The 15,031-nt window shown below is 43.5% G+C and overlaps 1 protein-coding gene across 1 annotated transcript in view; it reads right to left on the bottom strand.

Moving 5' to 3' along the window:
• Positions 1–220: 220 nt before the first annotated feature.
• Positions 221–15,031, bottom strand: part of sntg2 (syntrophin, gamma 2) — a 1,221,259-nt gene continuing 1,206,448 nt past the window's right edge. Inside the window, exon 18 of the mRNA XM_078541872.1 lies at positions 221–328. Within this exon, the coding sequence (XP_078397998.1) occupies positions 323–328 (6 nt within the window). The 3' untranslated portion in view covers positions 221–322. The remainder of the gene's footprint in view (positions 329–15,031) is intronic.

The following is a 15,031-nucleotide window of genomic DNA, read 5'->3' on the forward strand; positions in this document are numbered from 1 at the left end:
GGCAATCAGCTCTACGCCCACCCGCATCCGCGCCGCTCCCACTCCACCCGCCCGCCAGCCTGAAAATTCTGTCCATAGTTAAGAACATACTCTGAAAGAAACGTTAGATACAATTTTCAGTGCATAAATGGTCTCAATGGTTCTAACACTTCCAAAAAAGTTTATTTTTTATGAAAGTAGCACTTTCACACGAGTAATTAACTTGAAAACTTACCTGTCACAATCATTTCACCTTCCCTATTAAAAGGGAGCAGCAATCCCACAATGAGGGTCAGGACGACAATCCCCAGAATGGTCATTAATCTCATTTTGAAGGATGAGGTCAAACCTAGTCGTGTGGAGAAAAACAAAGTAACACAATCTGCCAATGTTTGAAATGGGTTATCTAATGAGATAAGCAGATTAATGGCAACCCAAAGACCTTTATTAACATGGGAGCAGATCAATGAGTGGAGGTCTGGTAATTGTCTTCTCTGTTGATCGATAAATCATAACTGTTTAAAAAGTGTGGCTTCTTGCTTTTCTATTCAGAAAAGCAAGAAGCTACACTTTATAAACATTTATGATTTAAACTGTCTGTATAATTCCAAGATAGAATGGAATTGGGGTCTGGAAGATTAATTAATTAATAAGATCTTGATCACCACTTAGAACACAGCTGGAGTTCACACTCAGATTGAAGAGACTGAGTACGTGAGGAGTTAAAAGAAGCTGTTGAATTCACCTAGATTAACTAGAGAAAGGAATCTCCACTGTGTATTTCATGGTGAATGTCAGTTCTGGGATTAGAAGTTATCTTGCTGGGAGGAAAAGTGGAAGCAAGCCACTGGGAGCTGTGTATAACTTTGGACTGGTTCCTGAAGAGTGAAATGTCCACTTAAGGGACTGTTTTTTAAAAATTCATTTACGGGATGTGGGCACCGCTGGGGGCTCGGCCAGCATTTGTCGCCCATCCCTAACTGCCCTTAAGAAGGTGCTGGTGAGCTGCCTTCTTGAACTGCTGCAGTCCCTGTGGTGTAGGTACACCCACAGTGCTGTTAGGGAGGAAGTCCCAGGATTTTGACCCAGTGACAGTGAAGGAACAGCGATACATTTCCAAGTCAGATGATGAGTGGTTTGGTGGAAAACTTCCAGGTGGTGGACTTTCCATGTATCTGCTGCCCTTGTCCTTCTAGATGGTAGCAGTTGTGGGTTTGGAAGCTGCTGCTGGAGGAGCCTAGATGAGTTCCGGCAGTGCATCTTGCCAATGGTATTCACTGCTGCCACTGTTCATCGGTGGTGGAGGGAGTGATGTTTGTGGATGGGGTGCCAATCAAGTAGGCTACTTTGTCCTGGATGATGTCAAGCTTCTTGTGTGTTGTGGGAGCTGCACTCATCCAGGCAAGTATTCCATAACACTCCTGACTTATGCCTTGTAGATTGTGGACAGGCTTTGGGGAGTCAGGAGGTGATTTACTCATCACAGAATTGGTAGCCTCTGACCTGCTCTTGTAGCCACAGTATTTATATGGCTAGTCCAGTTCAGTATCTGGTCAATGGAACCTTGATAGTGTGGGATTCAGCGATGGTAATGCCATTGAACATCAAAGGGCAATGGTTAGATTCTCTCTTGTTGGAGATGACCATTGCCTGGCACTTGTGTGGCGTGAATGTTACTTGCCACTTGTCAGCCCAAACCTGGAAGTTGTCCAAGTCTTGCTGCATTTGGACATACTGCTTCAGTATCTGAGGAGTTGTGAATGGTGCTCAACATTGTGCAATCATCAGCAAACATGCCGATTTCTGAGCTTATGATGGGAGAAAGGTCATTGATGAAGCAGCTGAAGATGGTTGGGCCAAGGACACTACCCTGAGGAACTCCTGTGGTGACGTCCTGGGGCTGAGATAATGGACATCCAATAACCACAACCAGCTTCCTTTGTGCTAGGTATGACTCCAACCGGTGAAGAGTTTTCCTCCTGATTTCCATTGACCCCAGTATTGCTGGGGATCCTTGATGCCAACTGGCTCAGATGCTGCCTTGATGTTAAGGACAGTCACTCTCACCTCACCTCGGGAGTTCAGCTCTTTTGAACCAAGGCTGTAATGAAGTCAGAAGCTGAGTGGCCCTGGCTGAACCCAAACTGGGCATCAGTGAGCAGGTTATTGTTAAGCAAGTGCTGCTTAATAACACTGTTGATGACCTATTCCATTACTTTACTAATGATCGAGAGTAGACTGATGGGGCAGTAATTGGCCGGGTTGGATTTGTGAATGAACAAGTTTCCACAATTACATTTGCTGTATTCATTGAAAAGATAAATCATGTCCCTCAGTAGTAAAGCAGAACTGAGAAGGATTGAGATACAGGTGCTAATAAATTTCAGCAAACATGGCAGTCAATTTATGCAAAGCAAAGTTGCATAAACTGCAAGTGAAATGAAGTTTGCTTTTTATTTGAGTTTCAAGAGTTACTGTTTAAAAGTTTAAAGACTTTCCCTGGAATGATCTCACAAAGGTTATCTTCTTATTGCAGAAAACATGCATTCTACAAATATTCCACAACATATTAAAGCACTGTTAAAATCTAATAAGGCTTCCAATTCTGTTAATAGCATGTACTATCTGTTTCAAAGAATTGGTATCTGTTCATTAATTCTTTGTGCCATGAGAAATTGTTGTTTAAAATGTACACATTAGAGAGTTTCCGCTTTGGGTGGAAACTAATGGCTGCAAATTGTGCTCAAAATTATGTTGCCTTTTGAATTGTTCTTTTTGCTCAAGTTTCCACTCAAATTTATTTGAATATCAATAAACATAAAATCTTCTATAAATCAGCACCTTTGGGCAGTTTGTGAATGTAATTATTTTTAAAATGTTTGAATTTGACAATGTTCCTTGGTATATTTAAGAGAGGTGCAGTTTTAGGAATACAGGTGAAAATGGATCCATTGCAAAAATAATCAGAGTGTCTGTTCATGTGAATAAGCTGATTTTAAATAGCTGAAAATTACTTTAAAAACGCTATGAAGAAGCAGTTGCCAATTAGTGGGTGTGCAGAGTCGATTTCTAAGTAAATTTAAATAAAAATATAAATATATTTAATACATATATTAAATACTACAGGCATATATATATATTTAAACGCTTACATTTAAAAGACAGATTTGTCTCATTGCACCTAAAAATGTTTAGTTTTAAGACTCACCTCAGAGGCCCAAAACAAGTAGAATTAACAGAAACTCTCAATGGTAATTAAATTGATCTAAGACATGGCAAAATTTGTGAACACGGGTGACTTCCAGCACAACATTTTCCAGTGCAAAAGGTCACAGACATTGGGCAGAATTTTCCCAACCAGTCCGCAGCAGGTTTCGTGGTGGGCAGGGCCAGAAAATTTGGAGTAAGGCCAAAAATTGGAAACCGCCCCATCGGAAAAACAGTTTGTAATTTTTTGCTCACCACTTTCATGGTGGGTGGATGGCACACGGCGGCAATCTCATTTGCATACATTACCATCTCATGGATGCTCATTAAAAACGCTCCTTGCCAGAATCATGAAGCCTGTCCCAATTACGTGCAAGGTCAGTGGGAAATTAGATCAGTGTGAAAAATGTTTGGATATAAGTGGCGTGCAGCTGACGGCCCTCACTTTCCTCATGACTTAGAGGTGAGTGCATCATTCAGAACCGGCCGGCAGCAGTGCCGCTCCGGGTTCTCAGCAAAGCCAGTGGCACTACACTGGTGGGGGCATAGGCTTGTTCCCCTCATTGACTTCCTCTGTTGTTCTGGAGGCTCAGGCAGGTCAGGAGCCCAGACAGAGACCAGCATTATGACTGCAGGCGGGTGGGGGGTGGTGGGGTGGTAGGGAATGAGGGACGGAGACACAGGAGATAATGGGCAAAGGTGTGTATGGGGAGGGGGGGATGAAGGTAGGGAACACTAGAGATAATGGGCAAAGATGGGGGTGGGGGAGGCAGGGAAATGACGTCCGGGATGGGGGAAATGACGTCTGGGAGGGGGGAAAAACGATGTCCGGCAGAGGGGTCAGGGTCAGGGGGAAACGATGGCAGGCAGGAGGATTCTGGGAGGCACAGGGGAGGGCATGGAAGTGATAGCAGGCAGAGGGGAGACTGGAGGTGCTGGCTGGAGGCCAACATCAAAGACAGGAATGCAGACATGTTAGGGGGTGGAATGGGAACAGACCTACACAAATTGGAGGTGGAAGCTTGCAGACTCAGGAAATGAGAGGGAGGGGTGGTGTTAGTTTAGCACAAGAAGGGAAGGCTTGCACAAAGACTCATGGAGGTGGGGGAGGGGTAAGGAGTGCACATGAGGGAGGTATTGCACAGGGGGTGGTGGTGGAGGAGATACACTGTGTTGTCAGCGGTCAGGAAGGAATGGGAGAGCAAAGAGAAAGAAGCCATCGTCCCTGGTCTGGGGCCAAGTAGCCAGGGTGCCAGAGTAAAGCCAGTCCTGGGGCATACTGCACCTAATATTCAGGGTGCCAGAGTGAAGTCAGTCCTGGGGCTTTGCGGTCCATGCTACAGGGCAATGCTCCAGGGAGGGGCAATGGCTGTGTGCTCAATTGGGAAAAGGCATAGCTTAGTATGCAGTGCATGGTCATGGTCCTAATGTGGCTGGCCATGGTGTTGTCTTGAATGGTACTGGGCTGCAGATGGAATTGTCAGAGTTAAGGGAGGTATCTGCAGCCTGTAAAGGGGGAAGAGATAATACTGAGGGGGGTTTGTGAAACTTTCTTGTTGTGGCGGTGATGGTGGGGGGGTAGGCCACCTCTGTATCACCATGCACACAGCCTTAAGATGGGGAGGGGTGAGATCCCCAGTGGACATTGGGATATCGACAGCTATGGGTTCAGGTGGGAGAGTGGAATATCCACAACAATGATTGTTGGATCCAGGATTATTGGGGGGTGCAGGTGATTAACAGAAGGCATCTCTACCTGCACACTGTTGGGTTCCCGGAAGATCGGAGGCACAGTGACAGTATTGGAAGGAGGGTCGAAGTTGGTTTCGAAGTCAAACCTGAGCACCACCATCTTTGGTGTGGATTTAATGGTGCAGGCAGAAATTGAAACTGGAAAAGAATCTGGATGGGAGGGCTTGGAGTTAGAGTGGGAGGAGCCCAGGTCTGCACTAAGGACCCCATTTCATGGGACATGCCTCAACCTGCTTGCACTCAAAGTATTGAAATGTAGCCAGAACTGACAGAAAAGTAGAAGATCTCCATGGGAAAGTTCTACTGAGACATGGCCGCTTCCAGCACTATAACAAGAGACTTTAGGAGTCATGGGCTTCACAATACAGTTGCTCCATTTAAGCATTAACACACAGGAATGTGAAAAATGGGAATGCAGGCAACTGTTAAGGAGGCACGGGTGCTGTGTATATGACAGATCATCAGTGAAAGCCTCTAATGTGCTTTCTCCAATTGGCATGGATAATGTCCCAAAGGGCATCCAGTCATAACTCAGGTTAACAGTAATCAGTCTGCTAGGTCTAAGATTGGAGGAGTGAGTTTGATAATGTGGCACATGTCATTAGTGGCTCTAAACCTTTTCCAAGCTCTGAGATATTGAGAAGTTATGAGGGTTGGCATCTTATTCACCTCGCTCTGTGCATTTGCACCTCAGTTACAAGGCTGTATCAGCAAGAATGGAGCCTGGACTCAGTGCTGCCTTTTGATGGTGTTCATGGAATGGAGGAGGAGAATAAGGGACCGAGCATAGCTTAGGGAGGAGGCCCCGTCTAAGGTCCCCGACAGGGGAGCCCCAGAAGAACCAGAGGATAAGGAGGTTAGACCCGTACAATGGAGATGACTTGCTCAACCGAGGGTCTGCTGAAGCTCTCCTATCTGCAGACGAGCGAGAGACAATGCTGCGCTCATCTGTGCTTGTCCAGATATATGGTGAATCACATCTGTCACATTCCATGGGAGGTTCTAATGCCCCATGGAGTGGGAGATCATCCTCTGCCTGTGGCCCTGAGGGCCACCGCTGTGCTCAATTTCTTTGCCTACAGCTCGTACCAGGGATCCACAGGAAATCTTGTGGAATCCCGCAGCCCACCACATAGATGCATCAAGGAGGTGACAGATGCCCTGTACAGTAAGGCTTATAATTATGAGAGGTTCACAGTTGATGAAGATAGCCAGACTGCTAGATTCATTGGTTTTGCAGCTATCTCAGGCTTCCTAAGAGTGCAGGGAGCAATTGATTGCACACATATTGTTTTGAGAGCTCCATGGCAGCAACCCTTGATGTTCATCAACTGGAAGGTGTTCCACTCCATCAATGTTCAACTTATGTGCGATCATTGGAAGCACATCATGCACGTATGTGCCAGCTACCCTGGGAGTTCCCATGGCTCATATATCCTGAGTCACTCCCAGTTGCCTCACATATTCGAAGGGCTTCAGTGATTACAGGGCTGGCTGCTTGGGGATAAGGGGTACCTACTCTCATGATACCGGTGGCTCATGACACCTGTGTATCATTCTCAGAGTGCCTTGGAGGAGAGATACAATGTAGCTCAAAGCTTCACATAATCCATAATCAAGCAGACCATCAGCACCCTGAAGATGCGCTTCCGATGTTTGAATTGCTCATGTGGGGCTCTGCAGTACTCTGCACAGAGGGTCTCCTGAATAGTAATGATCTGTTTCACCCTGCACAACCTGGCACTTCAAAAGTGGGGGATCCCTTGCCAGAGGAAGACATGGAGGAGACAGAAAGGGCAGGAACCTGAAGAGGGAGATGAGGGTCAGCCTCCACGTGAGAATACCATCAAAGAAGCACGTGATGGAAGATGTGCCTGTGCCACACTGATAGCCACAAGATTCCAGGAGGAGTAAGGTTCAGGCAACAGGACACGGCCACATTCCTTCGGTCCCTTAATGCCATGCCAATGCACTGAAAAGGATTTACAATCAGTCACATCGACACCAATTCCGCATTCGCATAGCACCTTAAACCCTTATTAATCACCGGGCTCTAATCTTTTGGAAAGGCCAACGACAAACTATTATATCCGTGCGCTCTGGGAAGTGAAAGTCGACACAACAGCGGTAACGAGTGAGTGGGGAGGGGGTTTCAAATCAGACCATGTTGAACTTGATGCAGTCATTGCCACCTTAATGAGAAAATGCAGTTGACAGTGAAATTAGCGCATGGCTGGAGATATCATCATCTCAACTGAGGAGACAGGCATGATGGCAGCTATCCCTTCAGGCTGCTGAGCAGCCCTCACACAATGCTGTCTCGTAAGCAATAATGGTTACAAACTCATCTAGCTTACACCTCCAATGAAGATTTTCACACATCTCCCTGACATCAAACAAGGGTCTGGTAGCTACCTTGAGTGGGATTCACATCACATGAACGTGAGACTCACATAGGAAGGAGATGACTGATTGGGAGGATACCTCACCCTCGTAACAAGAGGGCACATAGATGAATATGCACAATGCCTTCAAATGAACAAACCATTCTCATTGACATAAAATGTATTTACAAAAGTGCAAGATTTATACAGTGTTTGAACACCCATGACCCAGAACTGCTGTTAATATTTCTTAATTTTCCTAACTCTAGCCTGGATGAAGCCCCGACATCCACAGCAGGGGTGGAGGCAGCCTGCTGACTGCTACGTCCTGATGTCTGTGATGACCTTGGCAGACCTCCTCTGGTGGCCCAAGGCCTGGAGGGCCCCAGCCTGATAAGGGTCTCCTGCTCAGGGGCAGATGCACCGTCCTTGGCCTGAGCAGCTCTAGTGGATGGGGTCACAGGCAGAGGAGATTCTGAGTGGCTGGAGCGTCCTACGTGGAGGCTCTCGGGATGTCCGGCTGACACTCATCCCCCCTGTGGGCCCCTCTCTGACTCCATGAGGAGTTATCTGATTGGCTGGGAGCTCTCCAAGGTGGGCATTCCTACGAAGATAGGAGCAGAAGTCTCTCCTTAAAGCAATTAATGCTGCTCCCAACATTAAGTTATTGCGGGGCAGCTGTCAGGATTGTGGGCTGACTCCCCACAAATTTTTAATGGGTAACGTGGGGGGGAAGGGTGCGGTGGACTGGGGAACACGGTGCCTTGTGAAGTCCAACCCAAAGTCTTTGTTTACTGAATGAAATTATATGAACTAGGATCATTTTCCAGAGCCCTAAGGTACATTATGTTAAATCTAGCTTGCTTATTGACAATCAAAACAGTAATTAAAACTGGATTCAGTGATGGTAGCACATAAATTTGTCGTTAATTTATTTGAATTCTATCCCCAGTATTTTAATGAAGACATTAGCTCTTCAATTGTAAATTGGTTAACACCTCTGTTAAAATTGTAAGCGCGAGAAGTTTATATGAATATATTATCATATAATGCAAGTTAAAGTTCAATGTTTGAATTTAAATATTTTTCAGCACAAGAAGACAGTATTTTCCAATTTCAAAAATTTCTATCCGCATTCATTCTAAAACCATGAAATATTATTTATTCTTCAAGTAATGATAGCTACTCACAGTTGAAAGGTTATTTGGCCAGAATGAGCTGGAAAAACAATTGCAAGTTTAATGGAGTTTGCTGTTATTATTGAGTAGATCACTCATCAATTTGTGAGGATGAAGAGCCACCCTGCGAATTGTGAATTGCCACAAGTTACTGGACAATGCACTCCACTATTAACCTTGCAAAAGTGACAGCTCTCCCTTAATCTCCTCATGAGCTTTCATAAAATTGCAGCATTTATGCTTTAATTGCTAAATAAACTCTCCACAGAAAGTTAAGGTTAGTACTTAGCAAAGTAAGTACCCCCTTAATGATGAGACTTATATTCTAGCAAGTTTATTCCACTCATCTGGCCCAGAAAGGGGACAATTGAAACTAGGGAATCTCATTCTGACAGGCAGTAAGTTGTTGGCAGTGATTTTTAACACTTTAAATTTAAAATGTTAATTTATTCATTACTTTTTCATTCTGGTTCTTTTTCTCTCTCTTAATCCAATCTTTCTTTCCCTCACTTTACTTTTATTATTATACGTGATTTGAGTCTAATTCAACACACCTTCCCCCTTTCCTTCCCCAGTTTCCCTCCCTTTCCTTCTCAATCATTAAATCTCAGTGGCTAAGGAGATAGGCTATTAGTCCCATTGCCCACCAAGGTCCCAGATGCCTTGTTGCCCACACAAATTTATCAGCGTGCACTTATAGCAACTTGCAGTGTGTGTAAGTTTTGAGTTGAAGGGTGAGGGAAAAGTCTAATTAACAGGACATGCTGTGAGATTGCTATGCTTCAGGAAATTTGATGTTGCCAATTGTTTGTACAGTAGTTTAATTCTGGGGCAACTGAAAGCTATTAGGTAAATAGAGCATTGCACTAGCTGATGTTCATTCACCTTTACTTTTGCCTTTTCACTAATGGCAAAGAGCATCCATGTCTAGAGCTCCTGAGAGATCAATCATTCACATTCACTGTTGAGTAATGGGACAACGTAGTGGGGCGTAGTCTACAGAGGACATATTGACCAATTTTCTTTTTTCGCCAAATCATTAGTGAAAACAGCTGCATATATTTAAAAGATGTTTTCCCAGCATTTAAAATTAGATTAGGTAATTGTCTTTACAATTCCACCAGCTCCATTACAGCCATTCATTGCGCTAAAATATTGAAATATCCAATAATTTTAAATGGCAAAATAGGAATTTAGTGTCAAAAATGTGAATTAGCTATCAGATAATTTGACTTAAGCAACTTTGAATTAAGAACAGTTGGATTTAGCTACAAATAATGCCTAAATAAAAGTTTTGAGAAAAAATATTAAGCTTTCAATAACATAATAAGGCATGCTGATATTATTAAACATTTAAAACAATAACATTTATCAGAGGCAAAATATGAACTCAGATTCCAGAGTAATACTAACCGGATTGCAAGTCAATGTTTCTCCTTTAAGACTTTGATTTCTTTAGCTTTCAGTGAAGCTGTGGTTCCGCAGATTTAAGACTGATATTGAGTCGCCCTTTCATGTTGCCTAAATGCCTTGACTCTTTCAACATCCTTCATGGTCTGTTACTCGAGCTTTTCGGAAAGCATTGTCAAAGTGCCATGAGTGCTCATATAGACCCTTCAAACCAAAGTCAGGGCCATACCCCTTGTTGCTATTGACGTCAAAAAAGAACAGTGTCGTCAAAATTACCAGCTTAAAACATAACAATGGTTGGAGGTGTTCTTTGTGGTTGGTAGTTGTGTATAAATTTCTAACTTTTTAAAATGACTGACTCAACTGGTTTGTGAAAAAGTATTTTGCAATGTAGATGAGATTCTTTTATTATACTGAGTCTGTTTCCACGTTGTTTGAAGATTGTGCTCATGATCCCCAACTCAACCTGTTCATCTATATAGCACCCTCGCCTTTGAATCAGAGGGTTGTGGGTTCATGTCCCACTCCCGGAAACCAAGAACTGTGATTGTATTTGAAAAGAGTTGCAATCTGTGACTGTTGATAACTCGAAAGAGTATACCCAGGCCTGCTTCAAACACCTGAACTATATCACCTCTCCATCTTCACAGACAAATGATTCTACTCCAGGGCCTTACAGGAGGGTGAGGAAACATTCCAACCTCCCTGTTATCACTACCAGCTTCCACCTTCAAGTTCTGGGTCTTGGCTTTTGATTTAAGGCCTATTTCTGAATCCTACCATTTTCACCTCTCATGCTAGTTTTGATGAGGAGTTTCTGGATTTCATTGGATCCAAAATTGAAGTTATCTGCTCAGCTGTCTTTCATTACAGCATAAATAGTTATTTGACAAGCATCTATCAAATTGTAAATCGATGCCAGTGAATGACGCAATGTACTTCAACATAGAACGTATGAAGTGTTAATATCCAGAGCCACGTAAAGAAGCTGGTGCTGTCTTATTGCATGCAACGAGTATTAGAAAGAAAATAATGAAGAACTTACATTTAAATAGCATCTTTCATGATCTCAAGATGCCTCAAAATGCTTCACAGTGATGAAAAACTTTTGAAGTATTGTCATTGTTGCAATGTAGGAAACATGGCATCTGTTGGGAGTGTGTTGGTTACAGAACAGTATGTCTTAAAGAAGTCTCTGTAGTCTTCTGTAGGTCAACTGTAAGTCTTTATTAACTACTAGAACTATTTAGATATCTACAGTAAAGGGTACATGCTAGGAGCTGACTCCATGCTTAAGTCTATAACACATCACTGCTCAACAGCACACTGACCCTGGATCTGGGCCATGTGCCTTCCTGCATCACTGTGTGGGTGTTATTGTACTCACCCCCACATTAACCCTGTATGCATCAGACCCTTTTACTACAAACACTCAATTTGCACAAGCACCCGCAAGGACAATGCAATATATTGTCCAAGATGCCAGGGAGAACTCCCCTGCATCACAGGGTTGTTTATCTTCTCCCTGTGAAGACAGACGAGTTCCCTGTTTAACATTTTGGTATCAAGTTTCCACTCGGAACGCATTTGGAAAAATGAGCCAGAACATGCTGGAATCTGTACTGGTTTTGGTGAGATAAAGTTATGCTAAAATTTCTGTTCAAACTCATTAGCATAAGTCAAAATGTAACATCGCCCTTGAATCAGCACAATGAGCAGCGTAGTCAAACATAATTGATTTGTGACTGAAACAAGCTGATGGAGCCTAATGGGGCTAGTGTGGGCTGATGTAACAGGGAATGAAATTTAAAAATCGCTTCAGTGAAGATGAAGATCACAAGGCAAGACATTTATCTCTCTCCCTCTGCAAACTCTTTTACAGCTTTTACATTTTAAACACTCGCCTGAGCAGGAAATGAGACATTTTGTCTGGTGCAGCAGCAGAACCTGTAGTTAGAGTTACAGCTGTTCACTGAAGTAAATAAACTAGTTGCCAGTGGAACAGGACAAATGACCATGGCTTCAATTTGACTGCTGGCCGGTAAGGGCAAATACATTGACTGAATTTAAACTAGTTTAAAATTAATTGGTTCAAGTATTTGCTGCAGCTGAAGAAACAGGCTTGTGGACTGATTTCACTGCTGGTCACTGCAGGTCAGGTGATGAAGGCTGGATTCACATGATTGTGACTACCTGTCCAAGTGTGTGGGCACAATGAGATGAAACTTCTGAATGGGCCGAATCAGTGGAAACTCTGCTCTTCAAGCTGTTAGCGTGGCCAGTTTTGTGTTCGGGGAATGTGTCCGGTGAAGGAATTTTTGAACCGGCATTAAGGGTCGCAGATAATCATTTGCTCAGTGGTTATGGCAACAACTTACCTATGCTTAAAATTCATAAATCTTTAGTCTATTGCACCTCGTTCTACTCCGATTCCACTGTTATATGAGTGGAAGTCATGAAGAACCCCAGGCTCTCATCTAACAGTGTCAGCTGTGTTCAAGCCTCAGAGCTGGGAATTGATAAAAATGGGACTATATCAAAGAAAGGCACTTGATGCTTGAATCAATATTTAATATATTAATTTTTGTGAAAATATTTTGAAAATACTGTGCTCAGTTTTATAGAAACTTCTGACGAAAGATCATTGATCTGAAATGTTAACGCTCTTTCTCACTCCGCATATGTTGTATACTGTATACTGTATACTACTTCCAGCATTTTCTGTTTTACAGTTGGCATTACCATCATCCGCAGTACTTAGCTACTTTATAAAAAACTGTGTATTCTTTTGGGTGGAAACTGTTTTTAGTTTGCTTACAGATTTGTAACCTGAGTCCTGTTGAAAATGTGTGGTCCACTGCTGGGAGACATGAGGCCTACCTGATATTGGTCCTCAGGCTTCATTAATATTTCCCACGTGAGTTGCTGATGTCTGTTGTCTCTCCACAGGCAGCTCATGCATTTGACATCGCTGACTATCAGGCTGCTTCTCTTGTCAACTGTGATCCTTGGGTAAGTCCTGGGAAAGGGTTGGAACAGCACCATGCTGGGCTAGCGATCAGGAATAATGTGAAATACTTCTCACCATGGCCCTATTGCAATGATTTTTAAATGGGAAGTTAGCTGACAAAGAAGACTCAGAGGCTGAGTTACTGTGACGCCAGCAGCACCCCTCAAACTAGCTGTTAAAGGGGGGAGCGGTGGTCAGGAGCAAGAAAGAACCTCCGGGTTGATTCGGAAGGAAGGTGATTGTTGTCGTCTGGAGTGTGATCAGCTCCAGAGGGACGGTGCTTGGATCAGGAGTGAAAGTGATCTGGAGGGAAGGAAGGAGTGAGGGAAATTCGGTAGGGAAGGCTGTCGGGCCAGGAGGAAGGGAGGGCGGTTTGTCAAGTTGGCAGCGGGGAGAGGAGGATGAGTCGTCAGATTGGGGAGGCCGGTGGTGATCAGTGAGGGTAGTTAGTGAGCAGGGAAGCTGGTGGACGGTTAATTGAGGTGGAGGCTGGGATCTGGTGCAGCATTTATTGTATCTGGCCCTTTAATGTTGCTGCTTATTTTAAAGCCAGAATTTCCCCTGGGCCTTGTGGTCAATACTGTACCTCCAGGTTTGCTCAAACTCCACTTTCTATATTATGGGGGGCTCCCATCCCTGGAACATCGCATCTTTTTTTGACTGCCAGTAAACTTCCAACGGACTCTGGCCTAATTCCTCATGCCTAGGAAATCCTACCAAATAATGCTGCTTTGCAATAATAAATTTATTTTTTTCATCACCCCCTGTCCAGAGAATGAACATAAGGGACATGAACAAATGAGTTTGGCCTCAGTATTAACCCTCCATTTACAGTGGATGCTGGTTGTTTCTACATAAATAATCTTGCAAAGGAGGGTGAAATTTCAAAGTACTGACCATTGTCTCTATCAATATAAAATATAGAGATTGATGAATGAAGTATAGACAAAAGGAAAACTTGGTTTATTATCTGGATGAGAAGGAGCTGACGACCAGCTGATGAAATTTTAAGTGAGTTTTGTCGATCTTCCCATGAGGGGAATGAGGCGGATATTTCTGTTCGTGTGATTGGATGTTATATTTTGTGTTACATGTAACAATGATACAATGCTCATTTTCAGGAGATGCCGGGCTCTTTGTGCTTTAGAATCATTCCCAGCCGCAGGAGCCATTATGTGAGTGGATCTGCTAATATGTTCCATGGATCTTGTAAAACACCTTGTAATGGCTGACTGAGTCTCTATGGGAACTTAGTCTCAGCTGGGCTGCTGCATGAAATGTGTATGATTAGCGGTGATTACTGGAAATGGGGAAAAGATTATTAAATACAAATACACAATGCCCAAGTGTCCATTTGTACTAACCAGTAAATGCACTAAAAATAGAATAACATCGAACCAAGAAGGTGTTTCAGCTCCCTTGTTTTATCTACTTGGACCACTTGCAGATAGCAAGATAACTTCCTTTCTCTGTTGAAGAATAAATTATTTTGATCAGAGGCAAGATCTGAGATAGTTTTATGACTTTTACAGAGAATATTAACACATAAACATGCAATGGTGAATTTAACAGCAGGGCAGATTAAGAGGTGGAATGCTACAGATGTTGGACATGTGTTCAGATGATGAGGATTCAAGCCTCTGTGTTGGCAGTGCTATAGGGAGGATGCAGAAACCAGGCCAGCTTCTTGTCCAGTGGACCGTGCATGTGAACATTGAGTGAGTTGAGGGATGTAATCAGCTTTGAGTATCTCCGGATACTCCACTGACACTCCACATGTTTGAAAGTTTTATAACTGTATGCTTTGTTCAATGAATGAGCAGACAGCAGACACAACTGATTGAAGATTCAAGAGTTTTCCCCAACTTCCAAGGCTCCGCTCAGCGCAGCTAGCACCAGCCTGAGCCTGAGCACCACTCTGCTCAAGATTTGGCCAGGCAATATCCACTTTGATTGAAGCACCAGTTCTGCTAGCTAGAAGAGAGCTCTATGCATGAGTACATATGTACAGATGCCCTCTTCTAGCAGTTATAGGTTAGAGATATATTCTTCTTGAAATACAACTCATTCATGAAAGAGGTGGGAGGGCATGAATTGGAACCAAGAACCTA

This window comes from Cetorhinus maximus, chromosome 5 (assembly GCF_964194155.1).
Source record: "Cetorhinus maximus chromosome 5, sCetMax3.hap1.1, whole genome shotgun sequence".
In the NCBI taxonomy this organism is placed as follows: domain Eukaryota; kingdom Metazoa; phylum Chordata; class Chondrichthyes; order Lamniformes; family Cetorhinidae; genus Cetorhinus; species Cetorhinus maximus.